This window comes from Hibiscus syriacus, unplaced genomic scaffold (genome assembly GCF_006381635.1).
Source record: "Hibiscus syriacus cultivar Baekdansim isolate YM2019G1 unplaced genomic scaffold, ASM638163v2 tig00111095_pilon, whole genome shotgun sequence".
NCBI classification, from domain to species: Eukaryota; Viridiplantae; Streptophyta; class Magnoliopsida; order Malvales; family Malvaceae; genus Hibiscus; species Hibiscus syriacus.
Window position 1 is genome coordinate 4,986,059 of NW_024062980.1, and position 25,569 is coordinate 5,011,627.

Below are 25,569 nucleotides of genomic sequence, written 5' to 3' on the forward strand. Positions count from 1 at the left end.
TATGAGACCCTAAGTTTAACCTCTAACTCGACTAGAGTGACAAAGCTGGCATCACTCTCCTCTGCTCTCGTGGGCCTCTAGTACTCTCTACCACTGACTGAGATGGATTTACTAGAACACAAGTACTCATACTTGGGATACATGATTCGCCTAACAAACTCCTCCTCATAGTTTACACCCTCTTCACAGCCTTAGCCTGATATGTCAACTTTGAAAAAACCCTGGGCAGGTTTACTACCAACTACTCATGGATATCACTATAAAGTCCCTCAAGAAACCTCTTATACCTCAAGGACTCAGTTTCAACTAACTCTGGGGCGTAAAAGCTTAACTGGAGGAAATCTCTCTCGTACTCATACCCTAAGCGGTCTCCCTCAACTAGTTGAGAGAATTGTATCCTTAAACCATCTAGGTGCGCCTTGTCGATATACTTGCCTCTAAACTCAACTAGGAACTGATCCCACGAAGGCACAACTAGCTGTAGAGTCATCTCTATAGTCTTCCACCAATCAATATCATCACAGATGAGCAAAGTGGTGACGCACTATAACTTACCCTCTGGGGTAAGATGAAGTTGCCTTAAGGTCCTCATGGTCTCCCTCAACTGTTGATCGATCAAAATCGGATCATCATCACTTAAACCACATAATTCAAATGTCTTATACTTTTTTAGGTCCCTCTACCGGGGACTCTATCGATGTTGTCATACTTAGAACAATTGGATGAGCAATATGTGCTCTACAAAAATTTCCACTACTGAAATGGAGTGGAAGTCAGACCTTTAGCAAATATCATCTTAACGATCTTCACATATATCGAACCCATGTGATCTTCTACCCTAGGTAGAAACTCTCACTAAAAGTTACCAAAGTGAGAGTCACAATTGTCCACCCTACTAACGAGGCTATGATCAGAAGCCCAAATCATTACCACTTTCAAAAACACGATCAAAAAGAGGAAGCATCATCATGATTCCAGTATTATAAAAGTACTCATAGTACCTAAGGATTCACTGACACCTTACTATAACTAACCAATGGGTCCTACAACCGACTCAATCTGATACTCTGATACCACTAAATATAACACCCTAAACCTGATTGGGCCTAAAGTGCCTTACTGGGCTACCAAGGCAACCCCTGATTTTTAAAACCTATTCATTTTCCTTTTAAACTCAATGAATGATATCCTAATTAAAACATAAATGATAGATATAAAACATTTTACAAAACTGGAGCTCTATGACACATACTTTAAAAAAATACATCTTGGATATGGTAACTCAAATACTTAAGTAAGGTTCTATGAATACACATGCCCACTAAAGCTACATTATAATACTATGTCGGAGATGCTATAAGACATTCCGTGACGGTGCTCCACGAACTGCACAAGCTATTGACCTGGCAACGAAAAACATCCGAAGGCTGATCTTACAAATCCCAATAGTATAATCGCTAATCTAGAGCAGCATAATAATTTCATAAACATAAGCATGCTAAAGACATGGTACTAAGTAGTAGGGACATGCGTAACCTGATTCATGTGCTACCTACTTAGGGTTCAATAGTTCTATCACTATAGTCTAAGTCTCACACTTCTCTTAGTCTTTTACTAAGAGACTCACTATGAGTATACAAATATTGGATCTCCAACTGCAATATCAAAATAACTGAATTCAATAAGCATGATACATAAGCAAACATCAAATATACATGTATTTATTAGTATTGTCATCAATACACATAAGTGCCTTAGAACAGGTACTAAAGTGCCTTAGTACTGATACGAAAGTGCATTCGCACTGATACTAAAGTGCCTTATCATTGCTGGTATATAATCAAATATTTCATATATATACACACTTTAGACGATTGTCATACGTATAAGTAACTAAGGTCTCTTTATCGTTTCCCGAGCAACAAACATAGGCATAATTTTTATGGAATCTTAATTCATAAGGTTCTTAAGGTTATCACAAATATAGTATTATTATCTTGTCATTATTATCATTTACAACACAAGTATGTGAGAATGCTTCCTCACTTACTAGTATTTTGACCTTTCTCTCTCCTAGAACATTTTGCATAAGCTTAATAGTATTTTAGTATCTTATGCCTTTAAGGCAATTCATAATGATTACTACCCATGCATACATAAAGCCCAAGCGCTACATAACACTGACACCACTAACCCACTCCTCGCGAGTGTTCGACCCTCGTGCCCTAGTTAGCTCCTGAAGTGCCTCGTGCACTGGTAATACCCCATTACGACAACTAAGGTAGCCTGGCTTTACCCTAGCATAGTTGGACTCACTAAAGTGAGGTTATCCTCTTAGTAGCAGCTATCACGCTCATTCTTTACTTAAGGACACTTTAGTCACTTTGACTCAAGATAAGTCTCTAGGTGTTCCTAATTAACCGACGATCACTGAGTTTGTTGATCACTAACTATACTATTTGCTAGCCCAATATCTGACTCAGGTTCAACTCTGAGTTGTGAGACTCCAGTCACTCTTATCGTACTTCCCTTCAATATCCCTTGAACTGAAAGGGATGGCTTACACTTTTCGGGTTCACTACGTTCTCAAAGCTCACGCTTTTCACTATTACTAATTCAGACTCAATCATTGTACCACTTGTCGGTACATCCTCTGCAACGATCCTCATCCTCAAATATCTTTATACATACTTCACTGAAGATACATGGGATTATTGCGCTTAATATGGTTGCATCCATTGTAACACGCCTTTAAACACCTTCTTTAGCACTTATTCTAGTGTTTTACACATATTTGATCCCATTTATAGTCATGTTGTGGGTCTAGGACCTTTTGGTTAACATTTTAGGCCATTTTAGACATTTTAGGCAGGGGTTTCGAAACCACCTTAGGAGGTTTCAAAACGACAGTCCAAATTTGCATTATGGACAAGGGGTTTTGAAACCAGCTTGGGGGTTTCAAAACCTCTACTTCATATTGCTCTGTTTCTTATGAGAAAGCTTTCCTAATCACTCTCAAAATGTTCCCATTGTCACCAAATGTTTAATAAATCTTATAGAAGTTATTTAGGGTCATCTAGCACTATAAAAACACTAGCTTTTCAACAAAAACATCATCCATGGCAAGAATCAAAGACAACCCCTAATATACCCAATTACTCAAATATTTAACAAGCATTATGGTTTATGGAAATCATGACACCAAAAAGGATTAGAAATACACTAACTTGATGTTTGAATCCTGAAATTGAGCTCATTTCTTAGTCACACTTTATTCCTTGGTGATGTGGATGAAAACCCCCACTTTTCTTTAGATGGGATTAAACCAAGACTTTGATTCTTTAAAACTATGTTGCAAGGGGGATTAAGAACGAAAATGAAACAAGAAAAAAGTTCAAGACCTTATCTTAGAGCTATGGCTACTTAGAGAAGATAAAGGAAGAAGAAATGAAAAGAAAAGAAATATGATGAGATATAAACCCCTCATCATTGCAAAATGGGGAAATTGCACAATTAGTCATTCCTTATTTTTCTACAATTTAAAACCCCCTTTTTATGGCTAATTGTGCCTAAATCCAAACCCAATTAAGCCCAACAACCTTACTTATGAATTTCACGAGGTCCACTTACCTCTCGGGTAAACCTGAAACTACTAGCCCGAAATTTGGGGTGTTACAAATATATTCACAAAAAAGTTCATAATTTTTGGAGATCAGAAACCCATTTCATAAGCATTACTCAAGTTGATCCTGCGTTTGATCGACGGATTTGGGAACTTTTCATTGACGAATTTGTAGAGAATATTTCAGAATGAATTTCATGCTGGATTTTTCTAGATTTTATCTACACTCGTTGAGGAACATTAAAAAATTCATATAGTTGTAGAATTGGAAAAGAAAAACAGAATAACAGCATACTTGTGACTACTTTTTGAATGGGATCATGATTTTATTTGGTCAACATGTCTTCTATCTTACGACCGACTCTCTTAGCTTTCCAGCAGTTCTTAAATCGCATCAATTTGATATCGGGAACTCAAGATACACTCATTTTAGTGAAGACAGTGCATGCAGAAATTCCTATACGAGATTAATGCGGGATTTTGTAAATATTACGAATTTTCAATATTTTTATTGATTATTTGTAATATAATTTAATATAGGATGATGTATTATCAGTAAGGATTAGATTTATTATTTTATTAGGAATTAAGATAGAGTTAAAACAATTATCATTAGTTAATTGTTATTAGGAATTAGGATAATGTTATTATTGTTATTTTTATTATTATTTTTAAGCATTAGTCATACTACAACAAGGACTCCTTCACCCATATAAAGGATGATGATTTCCTCCCATCATTGTAATCAAGTTTTATTCTTTTATACAATACTCCAAGAGTTCTGTTTTGCAAAAGCTTATTTCCTTGTTCCTTTGAAGCTTCTTTTTGTTTTAGTTCTTCTGAGTTCTTGAGAGAGAGATCTTTACACTCCAATTTTCCTATTCATTTTGATTAAGAGGCATGGTTAGAGTCGTATTATCGAGTTTTCCTTTTCATTGTGACTAAGAGGGTTCAATAGGATATTTATCCATCTATTTTCCATCTTCCATCATCAAATCACCATTCTCGCCCATTATCACCAAAACCCTAATTTTGGCTAAGTTATCTCCATCATTTTATATTCTTTATCTTTGTTTTTTTTATTTCATTCTCTTTATTCTATCTTATTTATCATCATCTTATCTCTATTGTTCAATTTTCTAGTAACCTAAGCTCCACAAAACCCTAGCTGTCGCACATCATCATTTTCCATTTTCTTCTCGTTTCATCATCGAGTCTAGAGCTTTCTAGGTTTGTTTCCTCGACGAGAGCAACTTTCATTCATCCGCTGCCGCTTTTCTATCATTGGTCTCATGTAAGCTTTAGTCATTTGACCTTCAGGTCGAATCGAATTGGGGCGTTACACTCTATCAAAATTATTTATAATACAAAGTTTATATGAGATTGAAAATTTCGAATAATGCTCGATTATTTCGTCTCTATTTGATAATACTACCTTTTAATCACCTTATCTTATTTAAAAATATTCTATTTTGAATTACTTTATTATTTTAAAAATAAATGATATTTATTTATGAATAATTAAAAAACTTATATTTTAATAAAACAAGGTTAACTCTTGCACGTGTAAAATCATAGTAAATAATTATTGTTAATTATTTTTAAAACATTATTTAGTATGTTAATTAAATGAATGAAATATTAAATGAGATATTTTAGACAAAGTTATTTTGTTAATTAAATTAATAAAATATTAAATGAACTGTTTTTTAACTTATATTTTAATAAAACCCTAAGACAATGATATCCACAAATTTACAAGATGGTTAGGCCTTATCCATCACAGCAGGTCCAAAATATCACAAACAACTACTTTTATCTTTAAAGAAAATCCAAAACGACAACAAAAGGTCATCCACTTAAAAATGACAGGGTAAACTACACATTTAATGTCATAATTATCACTTTTGTTTTATTTTAGTCATTCAACTATTATTTTTTTAAAATCATATTTAATGTTTTTATTTTATTTTATTTTAGTTACCCATTGTTAAAAAATAACATAACTATTAATGTGATATTTTTCAAAAAATTTAAACGATGACATGACATTATCTTATAGTGATACATCAATATTATTGTTATTATTTAACGATAGTGATCAAAATAAAACTAAAATGTAACGTCGGACGTAATTTTGAAACAAAAATAATTGAGTTACCAAAACAGAATAAAAGTAATAGTTTAAGTATTACATGTATAGTTTACCTAATCTGAAAGGCTGGCCAATGACGATAATCAAAAAACGTAACTCAAAGGTAGCATATGTGGTGCGAATATTTGGGATGTGTTCTTCTTCTCCTTCAAATAGGGGTGTAAACGAGCCGAGTCGAGCTCGAGTATTGTCGAGCTCGACTCGAACTCGAAAACTTTAAATGTAGGCTCGACTCGACTCGAAAACTCGCGAGCCTAAAATTTTCAAGCTCGACTCGAACTCGAAAAGGCTCGAACTAAAAAAAAATTCAAGAGCTCGATTGAAGCTCGAGACTCGAGCTCGATTGAAGCTCGATTTTGAGCTCGATTCAAGCTTGAACTCGATTAAAGCTCGAACTCAAACTCGAATTTGATCCTTAGGGGTAAATTAGCTTTAGGCTCTCTAGATTTATGCGTTTTGTACAAAACAGTCCCTCAATTATTTAAATTTTAGCTTAAATTAGTCCTCACATTTAGATTTTTCTTAATTTAGTATCTGATTAGGATTGTTTTCTTTAATTAGTTGTGTATATTTATTTTGCATGTTGATATGTTTATGTATAAGTATGTGAATAATTTATTTATGAGCCACATAACATCATTTTGCATAATTTGTATGTTACCTTCATGGCATAACTTAAACCCTAACACATAAACCTTAAACCTTAACACATAAACCATAAACTCTAAACTTTAAACCTTAAAACCTATCACATAAACTCTAAATTCTAAACCCTAAACCTTATCACATAATTAGTTATGAGGTAAGTACAATATAATATCTTGATATTAAATGCTCAAACCCTTGATATTTATGATATTTGAACCCAAAACCTCAAAATATAACAACAATTTAAAAAATTAGTTATTACAAATATTTTCATTAGAAATATATTAAATATTTGTCATTAGAGAAATAATTTTTTTTTATCAATTTAAAATAAATATAAGAATATTTATTCAAAAATAATTTTTAACCATTTTCAATTCAAGAATATTTATTCATCAATAATGTATTTTTAATATATTTTTAATAATGTAATTTTAAAAAATATAAAATTATAATATAATATTTTTTCGAGCTGCTCACGAGCTTTTCGAGTCGAATATCGAGTAGCTCGTTTCGGCTCGTTAAGAACTCGAGTCGAGTTCGAGCTCGAGTCGAGTCCATTCGATCCAAGTATTTATCGAGTCGATCTCGAGTAGCTCGCGATCTGTCTCGTCTCATTTACAGCCCTACCTTCAAACAAAACATCATCATTCTTCTCTTTTCAACAGCAACGACAACACTCTCTTGTTCAGGTAATTTTTCTCTTCCCAATTTCGTTTTTGATAGTAAAATTTGGTCCATGTTTTTTATGTTGTTGAATATGTTCTCATCTGGAAATCATAATTCTCTATCAAACTTATGGTTTTCTGATGATTTTTTGCTTGATGAAACGAGTTCAGTTAATGGATTGTATTAGGATAAGCTTTGGGTTTGTTGCACTTTTTCAGTTTCAAGAGATTGATGATCGAAGTAAAGGATTTCAAGGACTAAGCATTTTGTTATCGCAGCATAAATGGGGAATTAGGTTTTACATAAGGGTGCATGTGGGTTACTTGACGAACAGTGGCGGATGCAGCTTGTTCTCAAGCTGGGCACGTGTCCATCATGAAATTCGAATTTTTTTTTGGGTAATTATTCATTTTACTGTGTGCATATACTAAAATTTTATCTGTGATCACCCGAATAAAAATCTTATATTATTAATATATGTCTGTTCACTTGACAAATATTTAAGGATCCATCAATGTTGATGAGGCCTCTATTTTGGGTTTACACCATGGTTCCCTGAATAAAGCTAGCCTAAATACTGGAATTATATGCTTTCCAGCTGCAATGTCAAAGCAATTTTGAAATTCTGAGATTGTTTTTCGTACAGGAATTTCTTGTTAGGTTGTCATTTCGAACCAACTCCTTCCAATATACTAAGTTAGTTGAATGATATTTTCTCTCCTTGATACCATGGATCTACTTGTTAAAGAATAAAATGGGAATTCTATTGTTTAAAGAACTTCAAAATGAATTTAAACATCTTCCATGGCTCACCTAGCAGTTTGGAGTTTTGACCTTTTTCTGATATGGTTTTACTATGTTACTCAAACTAGGGTGTGATTGTTGGATATGTGTATGTATCGGTTAATGCTAGATTTTTCTAAAGTTCTTTGTGTGTTTGGAGGATCCTTTGAGGTCATATTCCTATATTCAAATGTTGGACACGAGCACGGGACACAGATTTTTTTAAGAAAAAACGAAAATTGCAAGCAAAATAGCTTATAACAAGAAGGTCTATTGCCAGGAAAATTTTAGTTATCATGCAGTCGAGGCAGTTTATTCAAGTGCTTATTCTTCCTACAAGAACTCTAAACCAAGTGGTTTTGAGACAGCCTAAACTTGAACTCTGCAAAACTGAATATGCTGTAGCCACAAAATGACATTTTTGGAAAAGCACCTTAAACCCATGGTAGGTGTTTTTGAACTTAGTTGGCTACTGAAATGTAAGATACCTTGGCGCTAATTGCATGTCTCACAATAATCTTGAACGTAATATAGCAATCTTGTTATGACTTTGAATATGACTCGTTCTCGTTCAGACTGTATTGGTCATTTGTTAAGCAGGGCAAGGATGCATGGGAAATCATGGGCTTCTTCTGTGTTGACATTGGATTCTGCAACTTCTTGTTTTTGTGTTGTAGGTATCTCATTCTGGATAAATATCAGACAGGTATCACGGATTCTTTTCGATGTTTTCTTTTATTAGTGTGTTGTCCTTCTGGGAACATATTGCGTTATAAAACTTGTGAAAAATCTCTTCCACTAATGCCTGCTTCATCGGGGCCACGTTCTGTGTGTTTCCCTAACTAACAACTTATGTGTCAATAGCATGTAATAAAAACAATATACCAATGCAATAAAATGATAGGTAGTCCACACTTAGATGAAAATTAATTCTTTAGCATATGTACAATATTTGGAAGTTTAATTATTTGCGTACGTGTATTTCATGAATTCTTGATGCAGCCTAATGGTACAACATCTGCTCTAAATATTGTACCATTCAGTGTAAACTTCTTGAGTAGGCTCCCGCAGAAAGCGGTAACGACAATTCTTACCTCCAATTTTTCTCCGAAGAAATTGGCGATATACGTGAACACAGAGGGAAAGACATGGGAAGCATGCATGCAGGCATTGTCGGCATTCGGTTTCAGCATGGAGGAGGAAGACAAGATACTCGGAAAGGCATTCGGGCACGTCCATTCACCGTATTGGGGCGAAGAGCGCGAGAAGGAAGAACCAAAGTTCGAAATCGTTAACGAAATATTATAATATCTAAGAAGTCTAAGTCTGTCAGATGATGATCTTCGCAAGGTGCTAAAGAAATTTCCCGAAGTTCTCGGATGCGATATTGAACATGAGTTGAGAACAAATGTGCAGATACTTGAAAAGGATTGGGGGATAAAAGGTAAATCTCTTAAAAACCTTCTTCTTAGGAATCCGAAAGTGATGGGGTACAATGTGGATTGTAAGGGAGGTTGTATGGCACAATGTACTAGATGCTGGGTTAGGTTCTAGTTGTTAAAGTTTTGTTGTATATTTTTTTCAAAGGGAGCATACGGGTATAATGCTTTTAAATATTTAGGCTCATGTGCTAGTCGAAACATTGAATGCAGTAGTGTAAGCTACCCTTTTGGCTCTTGATATTTGTTTAACCTAAGTTCACTATAATTATCATTTTTAAGGGTAAACTACACGGGTGACCACTCAATTATGGTCAAAAAATTGTTTTGACCACCGATGTTTTGATTTGATCAATCAGATCACTCAACTATTTAAATTCTGCAATCAAGCCACTTTCTGTTAAAATTTAATGGAGGAGGTGACGACAGTTAAATTATTTTGGTATAATTACACAATTGGTTTATGTTACTTATATATTCTTATAATTTGGACTTAATTTTAATAAATTAAAATAAATATAACCATTGAATCAGAAGGTATCATGTGACATCAATCGATTGGAAGACTAAATTTATTTTTAATTTAATAGATTTATTTTCATGCAATCAATAGATAAGGGGATTTAAACACACAACCCTTGGTTGGATTAATAAGAGCCAAATCATTAAGCCAAGATAACCATTTAGTATACATTGGACAACAGATGATATATATCTTGTATCTTGGTAAATAAATGTTTTACTCAAAATTAATAATATTTTATATATCTTAAATGTTAAAAATATCTTTATATTATATTTTATTTTTATTTTAATGTGTGTATATATATATTATCATTATCATTACTTAAAAATATATATATTTTTAAAATATCTTAACTTAAAATATATTTAAATATTTTATTATTAATTTAATATGAAAATATATATTTTATTCTTATCTTCACTTAAAACTTATTTTATTCTTATTTTAAATTAAAAATATATTTTATTCTTAACTTAGCTTTAAAAAAAAGATTTTCAAATATCTTACCTTAAAAAATATTTTATTCTTAATAAATTTCAAAAATGTTTTTAAATTTTTTTTAAAAAAAAGTTTTTTTAAAAAGTTTTTTAAATATCTTAAATTAAATTATATTTTATTCTTAATAAAATATTTTTTAAATGTTAAGATAATAATAAAATATATTTTAATATAAAACAAGAATAAAGTATATTTTTAAGCGAATATAAGAATAAAGTATATATTTCTATATTAAAGTAATCAAATATTTAAATATATTTAAATTAATATATTTAAAAAATTTAAGTTATGATAAAGATAAAATATATATTATTATATTAAAATAAAAATAAAATATATTTAATAAGTTAAGACATAAATAAAATATATTTAATAAGTTAAAACAAAAATAAAAGATATATATTTTGAAAAATATATAAAATATTATTAATTTTGAGTAAAACATTTGCATACTAAGAAACAAGATATATATTATTTGTTGTCCAAAGTATACCAAATGGATGCCTTGGCTCCTTATTATTTCAGCCCAGGGTATTGTGTTTGAATACCCCCACACCCATTACTGTTGCGTGATTTATTTTCTTTAATGAGGTTTAAATGGGTTACCCTCTAATTGTAGGAAAATAAATATGTTATATTAAAAGTAAATTTAGCCATTCAGTCTAATGATGACAAGTGTCATGACACCTGTCACTAATGACACATGACACATTCTGATTCGATGGTTAAATATATTTTAGCTTGTTAAAATTATGACCAAATTGAAAGAATATATATTAGCAGGGATCAGTTGTATAAATATACCAAAAATGCTTTAATTGTTGCATCATCTACTACATTAAATGTTAACGACATGTAGCTTTATTGAAGTATTTTGATTTATCAAATCAAAATATCGGTGGTCAAATTAATTTTTGACCACAGTTGAGTGGTTACCCGTGTAGTTTACCCTATCGTTAATTCCAAAAGCAAAACATAAGTTTAAGCTCACGAGGCTTTAGACACCCATTGTGTTCTAGTTTAGTCAAGCCCAAAATAAGCTAGAATCTAAGCCCAATTGTCTTACCACCAATCCAACCCCATAAGGCCCAAATACATCTCAAACCTCAAAAGTCTCTAATTAAATCCCTCACAATTAATACTGTCTCAACCTATAAATTTCTAAATTCTCAACCACCCTATCACTAAATCATGGATAACCTAAACTATATTTTAATCCCCAAACATTTGTCTTGGAATAAGTTAGTCATTTTATGAACACATACTATTTTTTTTATTAATCTGGGATAAGTATAAGGCAACATCTATTCTAAGATAACTCTCAACCTCTCTAATTGTAGGAAAATAAATATATTGTCTTAAAAATAAATTTAGTCATCTAGTCTAATGATGACAAGTGTCATGACATTTGTCACTAATGACACATGACACATCCTGATTCGAGGGTTAAATCTATTTTAACTTATTAAAATTAGGACCAAATTGAAAGAATATATAATTAGCATGGATCAATTGTATAAATATACCAAAAATGATTTAACTATTGTGTCATCTACTCTGTTAAATGTTAACGACATGTGGCTTGATTGAAGTATTTGAATAGTAGGGCGGTCTGATTGATCAAATCGAAACATTGATGGTCAAATTGATTTTTTACCATAGTTGGGTGGTTACCCGTGTAGTTTACCCAATTTTTAATTCCGAAAGCAAAACAAAAGTTTAAGCTCACGAGGCTTTAAATACCCAGTTGTTCGATGGTCTGTGTGGACACCCATTGTTTTCGGGTTTAGTCAAGGCCAAAATGAGCTGGAATCCAAGCCCAATTAGCTAACCACCAATCCAAAACCATAAGACCCAAATACATCTCAAACCCCAAAAGTCTCTAATTAAATCCATCACAATTAATACTCTCTCAACCTATAAATTTTTGAATTCTCAACCACCCTATCCCTAAATCATGGATAACCTAAACTCTATTTTAATCCCCAAACATTTGTCTAGGGAGAGGTTAGTCATTTTATGAACCCATACTTTTTCTTTTGTTAATCTGGGAGAAGTACACAGTAGTATTTGTTCTAAGATAACTTTCAACCTCTTAACATTGAACGCTCACACTAACCCAAGTCTCAAGGAATGATAACCATTCCTTTACCACATAGACCACTCGGTTCATGCTATGAACACATACTGTTAAGAGTATAGAGACAACTCCATTAAAATCACCATCAAACTTAAGATACCCCAACTCACAACGAGCCCACTATCCAAGCACCATCACTGCACTCACGCCAATACTAGCGTGCCCTTGAGCCTTAAACATCGTAATTATCGCGACACAATATCGACATTACACGATAAGGAAACCGTATCGTGACTTTTGCGATCTAAATCCACTACGTAACGCCACAACATGTTATAAATTATTCCGCAACACCACAATACCGCAACAAACTTTAAATTATCCAAAATATAAAATTACATAGATGAAATATTTTTATTTAATCCTTAAGAATAGATTATAAATATATATAATTAGTAATAATGTAATATATATGTTTAAAATTGGTTAATTTAATTTAAAATTGTTTAAGTTATTTATTCAAGTTATTTTAAAATTAAATTATCTTAAGATTATTTTAGTTTAATTGAATCAACTCTCATAGTAAAAATTGATTGAATAAATTTTAAATTAAATTCTTAAATTCTACGTTAAGCACCATAATTCTATGTTTATTTATTATTATAAAAAATTTGCATAAAAGAGAAATCCACTTTATAATACTATATTTTATAAAAAAAATTAAAGAAGGAAGAAAAGTCTCTCCTCGTATTTTATAATATTTAGTATTCGTAATACTATATGTATTTCACTATAATACTACATGTATTTTAGTTTTTCACTACAAAAATGTAAAATTTTATCTAATTTATAATATAAAGAATAAGTAGATAAAAATAATATTATAAATAAAGTAAAGAAGAGAATCAATTCTTGAACAAATACATTTGACTAAAGAAAAAATTGACAGAACAGAAGTGCGTGCTTAAAGGACTAAAGCAAAGAGTAGATATTTTATTTATAAGTGGTAAAAATTAATAGAAAAAAATGGATTTAAAAATCAAAAGATTACAAAAAAAATCACAATAACATACAAAGAACCAATGGAGATAGTTTACAATTCTCATTTTCTCCACAATTCTCATTTTCTCCACAATTCTAGGAGATAGTTTCTTCTAAATTTCTGAATCTTTCTTCTAAATTTCTTACTCTTTTTCTTCACCATTTCAAAATATCAGTTTTTCCTTTTCATTTTTGCTTCAAGATTTGTCAACTCAATATTAAAGTGAAACATACAAGTAAATTATATTATTATTACTACTATTCTAATATTGGAATGGTTTTTTTTATTATACTATTCGTGTTCTCTATATTTATAGTGGATTGTTGTTCATCTCGCCCGTGAAAATAGACAGGGTCGAACAACATTAAATCTCGTCTCTTGGGTATATCATATTTTAGGTTGATATCGCTTTCGTTATTTTTTCCACTCTCAAATTCCCAACAATTACTTAGTTTAAAAATTAAATTTATCTTCCTAGTTGAATTTTGGATTGTTATAGAATTGTTATGAAATTATTATTTTAAATATTTAATTAATAATTAGTTACATTCATATTTTGTTATCTAAATATTTGTTTTATTTTTTAAAAATATTTTTTGATGTTAGTTACAATTTTTTTTTACTTTTTTGAATCCTTTGTATTATTAGTTAAAATAGAAAGAACTAAATAAAAGATAAAATAAACTAGAGGAATTTAATTATAAACTTGTTTATTGAGTATTTTTTGTGAATCATTTTGTGGTGTTAATTATAAGTCCTATGATTTTCTTTCATTTTTCTTTATTTTTTTGAATTTATTTTCTGTTTGTTTTAAGTTATATAATTATCATTTTATTTTTGAATACTTTATTAGCTTATTTAATTTCTTATAATGAATAATAAATGGTTTATGTGCAACTATAAGAAAAAAATGACAAATTCAAAAAGAAAAGAAGGTGAAGCTCCTAATGATGATTACGTTTGAGGTGGAGAAACCTATTGAAGGTCATCATAATAATGTGAGATGCAAATTTTTTGACAAAATTATCAAATAAGGAATAACAAAATTGAAAGAGAATTTCATTGCAAAAAAAAAAGGAAATGTAACAACTTCTCAAAATGTCTCGACTAAAGTTAGAAAAAAATTGCTCAACAACTTAAGGAATATCATAATGAAAAAGCTTTGAAACAGAGGAGGAAAGAAGAATTAGAGGGAAGAATAAGATTATGAGACCATGGAAATTATGGTGATAGTGATTCTGATGATGAGTACTTAACTATTGCAAGATAAGAAAGTATTAGATCCAAAATTGAATGAGAAGAAAGACAACGTCGAAGAGCAAGAACCGGTCAAGTTTCAGTTAATGAACCTGGGGTAGTACTTTTGAAACTCAAAACCTTAGAAGATCATTCAGTACCATTGATTCTAAAACAAGGGGGGACATTAGTGGAGTAATTTTTACTCTTTCGGAGCTAGATTAGCAAATATGGACCCGTTCTTGAAAAATCAAAGAGTTCGAAGCAACCAAAATTCACAGCAAGCTTTTTGAAAAATGCAAGAGCAAAGATAGGAAAGCAATTTCAATGTTAATATTGCATGAAGCTACACCAAGAAGAAATGTAGAGTCACTATTTTGACATCTTGTACTTGAAGTTACAGGTGAAGTTGGAAAATTGGTTAGGGGTCCTTCAACTTATGAGGTGACATGAGTGTATTTGGATGAAGAGTAAAGAAATACAAGAATGGGTGAATGGCTTTAAGCTTATTTGAAAAGAAAGAGGTGTGACGATTATGTGTGATGGATGAAAAGATACTATAAATCGACATATAATCAATTTCTTGATTCATAGCCTTAGAGGCACATCTTTTAAAAAAATCAATTGATGCTAATAGTGTTACCTCTCGTACTGTTTAGTATTATTTTGATATAATAGACAAAATGGTGGATGAAATTGATGAATAAATTATGGTTTATGTTGTTACAAACAATGAAGCATCAATCAAAGTCGGTGGTAAAATGTTGATGCAAAAGAAAAGACACTTGTACTGGTCAGCATGTTCTGCTCATTGCTTGGATCTTATTCTGAAAGAAATTGGTAACGAAAAAGGTGTGAAAAATATCTTAGATTTAAGCAAAAAATATCACTTCTTTTATAAACAATCATACATGGACGATTGATTTTATGAAGATGTATATCAAAGGTATAACACTCTTACGACCTAGAATCACTAGATTTGCTATCAATTTCATTGATTTGTAGAGCATTGTAAGAAGCAAACAAGAAATCAAAGAAATGATGACTTGTTCATAATGGAAAAGGTCCACATATGCAAGAAAATCGGTTGGATTAGAGATGATGGAAGTCATTAACTTCACTTCATTTTAGAAAAAGGCTGGTGATATCTTAATGATATAAAAACCATTGGTTAAAGTATTAAGAATGTGTGATGGTGATGAAAAACTAACTATGATTTTTATTTATGAAACTATGTATAGAGAAAAATTGGAAATTCAAAGAGATTGTCGCTATTACAAAAATATTGAAAAACAATATGATGAAGTAATCAACTTTATAACAATGTACCTTCTGCTAGTACATTATAGAACTTTTAAATTTAAATTGTGATATATTCTTTCAATATTTATTATATTATTTTATATATGATATTTATTAAATCCATAATTTTTATATATGGAGGAAATTCTACAAGTGAAGTGCTTCATGAAACCATGAATAGGGTTAGAAAATACATACAAAAGATAGAACTCAACTTGAATGATCAAATTTTGGGAATGAACTAAATATGTATTTTATATATTTAAATTGTTGAGAAAAATTATAAATTATCACGTTTTAAATACTAACTCATTTATTTTTTTAGCTGTTACTATATTGAGATAAAATGGATTTTTTTAACACATTAGCTCAAGTTGCAATTTTAAAGACAAACTATGCCAAACAAAATGAATTTATCCTTTATAGTTTTGTTGATAAGGTAGATATATTTATAAATATATTATAAATTATTTCTTAATATATATGTTTTTTTGTAGCTGAATGGTGAATTAATTATGGAGAGTATACACCTCAACTTCAACGCATCACTGTCAAAATTTTGAGTCAAATAATTTAATCTTCAAATTGTGAGTGCAATTGGAGTACATTTAGTTTGATCCATACAAAGAAGAGAAATAGATTCAAACATAAAAAGCTTCAAAAATTGGTTTATGTCCATTATAATATGAGATTGAAGGTGAGACACATGCGAAGAAAAAGTGCACAAGAGTTAGAAATGAGTTTTAATCCTATCAATCTTGAAAATATCTATTTACATTGTTGAGAAAACTTATAAATTATCATGTTTTAAATACTAACTCATTTATTTTTTAGTTGTTACTATATCGAGATAAAATGGATTTTTTGGAACACATTAGCTAAAGCTTCAATTTTAAAGACTAACTCTGCTAAACAAAATGAATTTATCCTTTATAGTTTTTGCAGATAAGGAAGATATATTTATAAATATTTTATAAATTATATATTAATATATATGTTTTTTTGTAGCTGAATGGTGGATTAATTATGGAATGTATGCACCTCAACTTCAACGCATCATTGTCAAAGTTTTGAGTCAAAGAATTTCATCTTCAAATTGTAAGCGCAATTGGAGTACATTTAGTTTGATCCATACAAAGAAAAGAAATAGATTCAAGCATAAAAAGCTTAAAAAAATGGTTTATGTCCATTATAATATGAGATTGAAGATGAGACACATGCGTAGAAAAAGTGCACAAGAGTTAGAAATGATCTAATAAATGCACAAATTGAAGAAAGGGACCATGCTACGCTTGACCGTGAATAAAATTTCTCATGATTGTTTGAAGAATTATTTAACGAAACCGATGAAGAAACTCAAGTTGAAGATATTAATTGCAGTTCATCTGCTCTATCTAATGAGAAAAATTTTCAACTACCAACGTCAAGTGGTGATGGTGGTAAAAGTACTAAATTTGTCACGATATATTTATTTTGACCAATTTTATTTGTTACCATGTTTGTTAGAACAACCTTGTCATGTAAAGTATATTGTGACAAAATTGTGTTCGTTACATTGTATAGTATTTATTGTAACAATGAAATTTTGTTACTATAATTACCTTATCACAATAAAATATTTGTCACAATAAATTAATTATTTCATCACGAGAAGTACATTTTGTCATAACTAACTTATATTTAAACATCAAATATAAATGATTTTTTTGACGAAAATACATAAGGCAATAAAAATTATTTTGTCACAGTTGTTATTTCATCACTAAATGTAATTTACAGAGACAAAATATTTGTTAAAATAAAATAATTATTTTATCGCAAAAAGAAAATTTCGTCACAATTAACTTAAATTATAACATCAAACAAAAAATGTTTTCGTGACAAAAAGACATATTACAGCAAAATTTATTTTCTCGCTACTTTTATTTCGTCACTAAATATTTTTTTATAACTTTTTACTGTGACTAAATAATTTGTTACAATTTGTTATTGTGAAATAATATTATTTGTCACAAATTTTTATAATGAGAAATTAATATTTGTTATAAATTGTTATTTTTATTAAATAAATTTATCATAATATTTTACTTTGACAAAATATTATGACGAAATAAATTTTGACATAACTTTTTACGTTAATTAAATTTAATGTGTTATTGTGACTAAATCATTTTGTTACAATTTGTTATTGTGAAAGAATATTACTTTTCACAATTTTTTATATTGAGAAATTAATATTTGTTATAAATTATTATTTTGATTAAATAAATTTGTCAAATTTTTTTATTTTGACAAAATATTTTGACTAAATAAATTTGACATAATTTTTTATTTTAACTAAATTTAATTTGTTATTTTGTCTAAATAAATGATCATAATTTTTTGATGTTACAAAATAGCATTTTATTTAAATTTGTTATTATAACTAAAATAATTTGTTATGATAATTAAAAATATATTTTAAAATCTTATACCAATAAAAGTAATATTAAATAACATTAAAATAAACATAAAATGTTTATAATAAATTTGCTAAAAAAATAAAATACTCCCTATAAATAAAAATAAATTAAAATCCACCATGAAGATCCATAAATTCTTCCACACCTACATGTAAATAAAAAAAGTTAAATTATATTAAGTTTTTAATAAATATTTTAAAAACTAACATATGAAATATATTTTATTATTTAAAATTAAATTATAATATTACCTTGAATATTTATGCAGATGTATTCCTCCAAATCTTTGAAACGTTGTTAGTATCAATTACCTTTTTCAGATCACTATTGTTAGTAACAGAAATCATCAGTACGAACCAATTCAATGGACAGTTTCAGAACTTCTACTTAAAGCTACCTGACTTCGAATAGTAATGAGGAAAAAAACATATTTAAAAGTTATGCCTCTGCCGTTCAGATGGAGCAAGTATTAGTTATCAATAAATATATTAAGTATTTCTATATTATTTTTTGGATCGGATTAGGTCATATTTTTTCATCCTAAATTCGAACCCGACCTGACCTAAACTTATTCTTTAAAAAACTCGATCCGATCCGACTCAAACCTAATTTTTTTCTCAAAAAAATCTATTCGGGTCGAATTAGGTCAAATCGAAACACGTCGAATTTGATTGTTGTGACCACCATCCCTAATCTCAAATTTTATTTTCTAATATGATAATTTTTCATAATGATTAAAATATATAACTACAAAAATAATTGATTACAAAAAACTTGAATTTTATTATCTAATGTGATAATTTTTTCTATGACAATAACTATAAATTATAATTACAAAACTTATCAATATAACATTTTGAAACAAAAAAGGTGGAGAAAAATATTTATCACAATATATGTTATCACTATAATTAAAATTTAAAACTACAAGTATAATTTGTCACAAAAATGTGAATACCATTATTTTTTGTGACAATGTTTTTTTGTAATAAGTATAAACACTATAGTTACGAAAATTGTTATTATATGATTTTTTGGCACAAAAAATATAGAGAAAATTTTTTATGACAATATATTTTGTTACTATATAACATTTTTTACACTAAAAAATATGGAGAAATGGTTTTGATAGTATAATTTTTCATAATGATTAAAATAAATAAGTACAAAAATATTTTATGACAAAAAATTTAATTTTATTATTTGATGTGATAATTTTTCTATAACAATAACTATAAATTATAATTATAGAAATTGTCAATATAACTTTTGAAACAAAAAAAGTGGAGAAAAAATAGTTATGACAATATATGCTATAACTATAGTTAAAATTTATAACTACAAATATAATTTGTCACAAAAACATGAATAATATTATTTTTTGTGACAATATTTTTTGTAATAATTATTAACACTTATAGTTACAAAATTTGTCATTATATGACTTTTTTGGTGCAAAAAATATGGAGGGAAATCTTTGAGACAATATATTTTGTCACTATAATTAAAACATATAATGACAAAAAACTGTTTTTTTACTAAAAACTTTAATCTCATTATTTGTTGTAACAATTTTTTTTGTAACAATAATTATAGCTTATAGTTACAAAACATGTCACTATATGATTTTGTTTTTGTACAAAAAAGTGGAGATAATAATTTGTGACTCTACATTTTGTCACTATAATTAAAATATATAGTTACAAACAAAATTTGTCACAACAAATCTAAATCTCATTATTTGTTGTGACAAATTTTTCTGTCATAGCTACTAAAACTTTTAGTTACAAAATTTGTCACTATATGTCTTTAATTTGGCGAAAACAATGGAGTGAAACATTTGTGACAAAAATTTATAATAAAATTTATTTTGTCATCATATGTTACACATGTTTGCTAATTGTGACAAATTATTATGACTATTTTAACTTTTATCTTAATTGTATATATTTTTTTAATTTAATGCGATGATTATTTATTGTCACCAAAAAGCTACTAATAGTAACAAAAATAATTTTAACAAAATTAAATTTGTTACAATAGTAGAAATTTCTTGTAGTGTGGTGGTGATAATGCAAGTACGTACCAACCAGAATATAGCTACATTTATTCTAATACTTTTCATGGAGATGAAGGTATATTCAAATATCCTTATTCTAATAATTCAGGTTTTTATGAAACAAATGCATCACAAAGTAGAAGAAATGAGGATGATATAATTCATATGAGGATGGGGGAATACTTTTATAATTCATTTGTAGGTTCATCATCATATAATTTAGCTACAAACGATAATGAAATTAGTGAATCATCTCATAATTCTCATTCTAACCAACCAAATGCATATTATTCACCTTACCTAGAACAAAATCTAAGTTATGAATATTTTTATCATCATTTATCATACAACATGTTTCTTAATAATGATGTATCTTATGATGCACATAATGTGATATCTTCTTTATATGGAGTAGGAAGGAAGGACAATCAAGACAATAATGAAAATGATGTCGATTCAATGATTGAACTAGAAGATCTTTGAGGTAGAAGTCAAGACGTTTTACGTTAGATCTTTAAACTTTATAACATTTTTTTGATGAAATAGATATCCGGTTTGAAGGCAAAACAAAGAAAACTAGAAAATTTAGAGTTGAAAAGTCATTGCCATCACGGTAGTGGCACAACGACCGATGATAAACGACTAGATTTTGGAAGTTAAAGAAGAGAGAGAACATAGAAGGTAGAAAAAATAGAGTAAAAATGGAAGAAAAATGAAAAGTGAAAAATAGAAAGGACATATGGGCTTTCTGTAGGCGCCGAATATGTCATGTTTTGACCCAACTATCTAAGAGATTCATTTTTAATTGTAAAAAGAGGGATAATTGCATTTTTGTCCTTCTTAGTTTCTATCTTGTTTATTTTGTCCTTTTTTATTTTTTTGGCATTTTTTTTACCTTCTTAGTTTCATATTGTTTATTTTGTCCATTTTTTTTTGCTTATTTAGCCCCTAAATATTTATAGTCTTTATTAGGCCTGTAAATGAACTGAACGTTCAGCGAACCGTTCATGAACCTTGCGGCTGGAAGTTCGTTTATGTGCGTTTATTTATTAAATGAACAAACATGAACAAGATTTTGTGTACGTTTAATTAAATGAACGAACATGAACATAGGTCTTGTTCGTTCATTTACGTTCGTGAACGTTCAGTTATGTTCGTTTATGTTCGTTCGGTTATGTTCGTTTATGTTCGTTCGGTTATGTTTGTTTATGTTCATTCATTTATGTTTAACCCAATCTTCTTAAATCAATTTTGGTGACCAATTTGTAAGTATCTTAAAAATATTAATTAATATGATATTCTGATGACCAACTCCATAATTAACCCAATTTTATTTGAAGATTAAATCGAATATGTTAACCCGTGAGGCACCTCGCACATATATTCATTTTCCTCCTTTTTTTCCCAAACCCTAGTGTTCACTGGAGAGTGGAGATGATCGCTGAAAGCTTCAAAACAAGTTATATTATAGTGCAATCTGAAGTTTGACAGGTCTGTTTTCATCTCTTTCTCTGTTTTATTTGGCTTAATAGTTGATATGTAAAGTTATTGCGGGTATCTTCACATCTAAAACTCAAGAAAACATTATACTTCTTTCTAGAAATAGATGGGAAGTTAAAGGTAACAATCGGAAGTATATAAGCATCAGTAAAGAGAAAAATATATAGAATTTGCAAGAAACAAAACAAAGGTTTCTATGCAATTTCTGAAAAAGAGTGTAATAGCGGAAGTAATGAGTTTTCCAGGAAGAACCCATTAATAAATAGAAAATACACTTTGACAATGAACTTTTGTTTTCATAGTTCTTGACCTTTAGTTGTGGAGTAGACTTTAGGTACATTAAAATTTTGAATGGTGGTTTAACAATAATATCAGTTACGATATGTAACATCGAAGGGATTTCGGATCTATGTTATTGCCTTGTAGTCCAATTTGTACCGTTCGAAATCTTCATGCTGTTAAATTTTCTACTCTGCCAACGGAAAGGACCATTATTAACAAACCTCACTAAAGTCTGACATTGATGTCACAAAACTTTTAGTCGGCGAATTTATTAGAATAACGTAGTGGAAAATGATTGTTCATATGTAATCATGGATCACAAAGATAAATGTTATAGCATTAAATTAAAGTCGTGTAAATCATTTAATATCTTTAAAAGATCAATCGAAATATTTGATATATTCAAACATTTCATCAATGTTAATCAGCTCTTACGCTATTTATCACTGTAGATTTGGTTGATTTGCATTGTCGACTATTTTTCATGAAAGAGCAATGGAAGGTAGGGTCTCTAATGTTTATGTTCGTTTATGTTCGTGTTCATTTATGTTCGTGTTCGTTTATGTTCGTGTTTGTTTATGTTCGTTTATTTATTAAATGAACGAACATGAAAAGTTATATTCCTTAATAAACGAACATGAACAAAAAAAATTTTGTTCGTTTATGTTCGTGTTTGTTTAAGTTCGTTTATTTATTAAATGAACGAACATAAACATATCTCCGTTCGTGTGCGTTCGATTCATTTACAGGCCTGGTCTTTATATTAATTCACAAGATGGTACACCGGTGCCCCTACCTGATTCATAAACCCGAGGAGAAGGCATGATTAGTTCGAGCTCGAGTTAGTCCCTTATTATTATTATTATTATTATTATTATTATTATTACTATTTAATGCATCCAAAAATGGGCCCCTCACTCTATCCCAATCGTTTGGGCTCTGACATTCTCATACTTGTATCACTAATTATCATTTATTATTATTGTAGCTACTAATATTTTTTTGTGTTATAATAAATAAAAAATAAGCATAACACATAATAAATATATTTTTAAAATTTAAACACTGTTATCACGTCACAATAATTAACGGGGTGTCTCTTAATTTACCGGAGTGTTATCTCGTTAACTACTCGTGATAGGACATCTTTAACAAAATCACTCATGGTTTTTTTGGCTCACTAGGTTACGTGGGTAAAAGAATTAATCCATTAGGTTATGTCTAAAATTATTTTGAGATCTACAATAAGTTCTATAATACAAAATAAACTCGCCACGACCATATTACGAGGTGATCTCCTCACTAATCGATGCAATATTGTTAACTATTCATTAGGAGGACAACATTCACAAAATTTGTATTCATGCAAGCGATCCCATTTTAAAATGAAATTTGAATTCGCAACTTTTTAAAATTGAGACAACCTATAATTTTAAAGGATATTAAATTTGAGTATTGTGAGAGTGCTTTAATCTTCTTTACGTATAAATGACTCTCAAATCCAAAATTTTTCTCTGGTTTTACACGTAGACTTCACTACAAGAAAATATACCTTTAATGACACACGAACGATGACACACGCTAATTTATGACTTGCAAAATAGGTGTGTCCTAAAAAAATGTCATGTTTTTTAAAATCTGAATGATTTATGACTTACAATAATGTGTGTCATATTTAATAGTCATAATCTAAAAAATTTACAAAAACACGGAGAACACTTTTAATTGTGTGTCATCTGTAAAAGTTGTATTTTAATTCCCCCCATTATTTTCACCCTTTCCCGCTTCTTCCCCTCAATAACAAAGTTCACGCCGCACTAAGGGTACCGAAGAAGAGAACGTTCAAGAAGTTCAGTTTCAGAGGTGTCGATCTCGACGCTCTCTTGGATATGTCCACTGATGAACTCGTCAAGCTCTTTCCTGCTCGTGCTCGTCGAAGTTTACCTCTCGTTATTTTCTCTATTTGATTTTTTTCTTCTTCAATGGTTGTTGATTTTGAGATTTAGATATTTCATTTCTGGAGCCAAATTATCTCTTCCTGGTTGAGTTATTTTGGTACTCTTCATTTAAATGATTCACGAGATCTTGTAAACGCTTGGAGTTAATGTAATCTAGGACTCTTTGGATTCCTTTTAATATATTTTACAACTGACGTTTCTGTCTACAAATATTTTCAAAAGCTGAGACCTTCCAATTCCTTAGCTCTTTACTGGTTTCTTCAATAGCTTCCACAATTGAATCCTTCTTGCTTTTTCAAGCCTTGTTAAAAACAGTATAAAACTTTCAGTGGGTGAGCCATAGTGCCTCAAATCTGAAAGGGCGTTTCTCTTTTTCCATTTGTATATTTAAAGTAGTATTTACCATGATTTGATTGTGGTCCGAATAGAGTCTTAGAAGATTAACCATATGAATGTTCGAAAAAATATCCAAAATTTCAGCATTGTGGAGTGTTCTGTCTAGTCTCTCTTGAAGAGTCAATTGCCCCTGTATACGTCTAATCCAAGTGGATTTAGCGCCTATCCAGACTGCATCCATCTGTTCCACCTTTCTCTAAACTGAATTATGCGATCAATGTAATCTGTATTAGATCATTCTCTTTCCTCTATGGACGCAATGTCGTTGAAGTCTCCTATCATAATCCACAACATGTTTTTATTTGTGTGAGGTTGAACATAGGCAAAAGTAGTTACTCAACTTTTATCATCTTCTTGAACTTCACAGTGCACAAATTGATCAGTATTTTGACAAATTCTGACTTTTATTTCATTCAAGTTCCATAACATGACGATACATCCATGCATCCCTTGAGCAGAGACTTCAAAGTGCTCATCAAAGTTTAATTTCTTTAACATTTCATCAGCCCTTATGGTAGCTTTCGTCTCTAAGAGACTTATGACTTTGGGTCTTTCATTTCTTGTAAGATCTCTGCAATTGTTGACAAATTCAGAATTTCTCACTCTTCTGCAGTTCCAAGTGATCGCTTTCATTGTATCATTTCATTATTGGTGTCTCCTGAGGACCAGGATCGTTACTCTCGTGAGCATTCAAAATATTATTGGTATTTTTCATTCCTATTTCCATTTGTTCAGTCATGTGATGTATCTCCCCAATGGTCGTTACTTGCTCTTGAGACGTGCTATTTTTCATGTTATTGATAGTAATTGTCTCTTTCTGATTTGTACCATCCTCAGAACCTTGCATTTCAATGTCCATTGCCTCACTACTTGTACCCACTCTAAAAGTTTCTTTGTCCCTTATTCGAGGGC

The 25,569-nt window shown here is 29.8% G+C and overlaps 1 protein-coding gene across 1 annotated transcript; it reads left to right on the top strand.

Annotated features, from left to right (window-relative positions):
- The first annotated feature begins 7,058 nt into the window (after positions 1-7,058).
- LOC120152905 lies at positions 7,059-9,463 on the top strand. The gene is made up of 3 exons (XM_039164997.1): positions 7,059-7,117; positions 8,478-8,550; positions 8,880-9,463. Exons 2-3 carry the CDS (start codon positions 8,485-8,487, stop codon positions 9,183-9,185), a joined length of 372 nt encoding a protein of 123 aa, XP_039020928.1. The 5' UTR covers positions 7,059-7,117; positions 8,478-8,484; the 3' UTR covers positions 9,186-9,463.
- Positions 9,464-25,569: the final 16,106 nt, after the last annotated feature.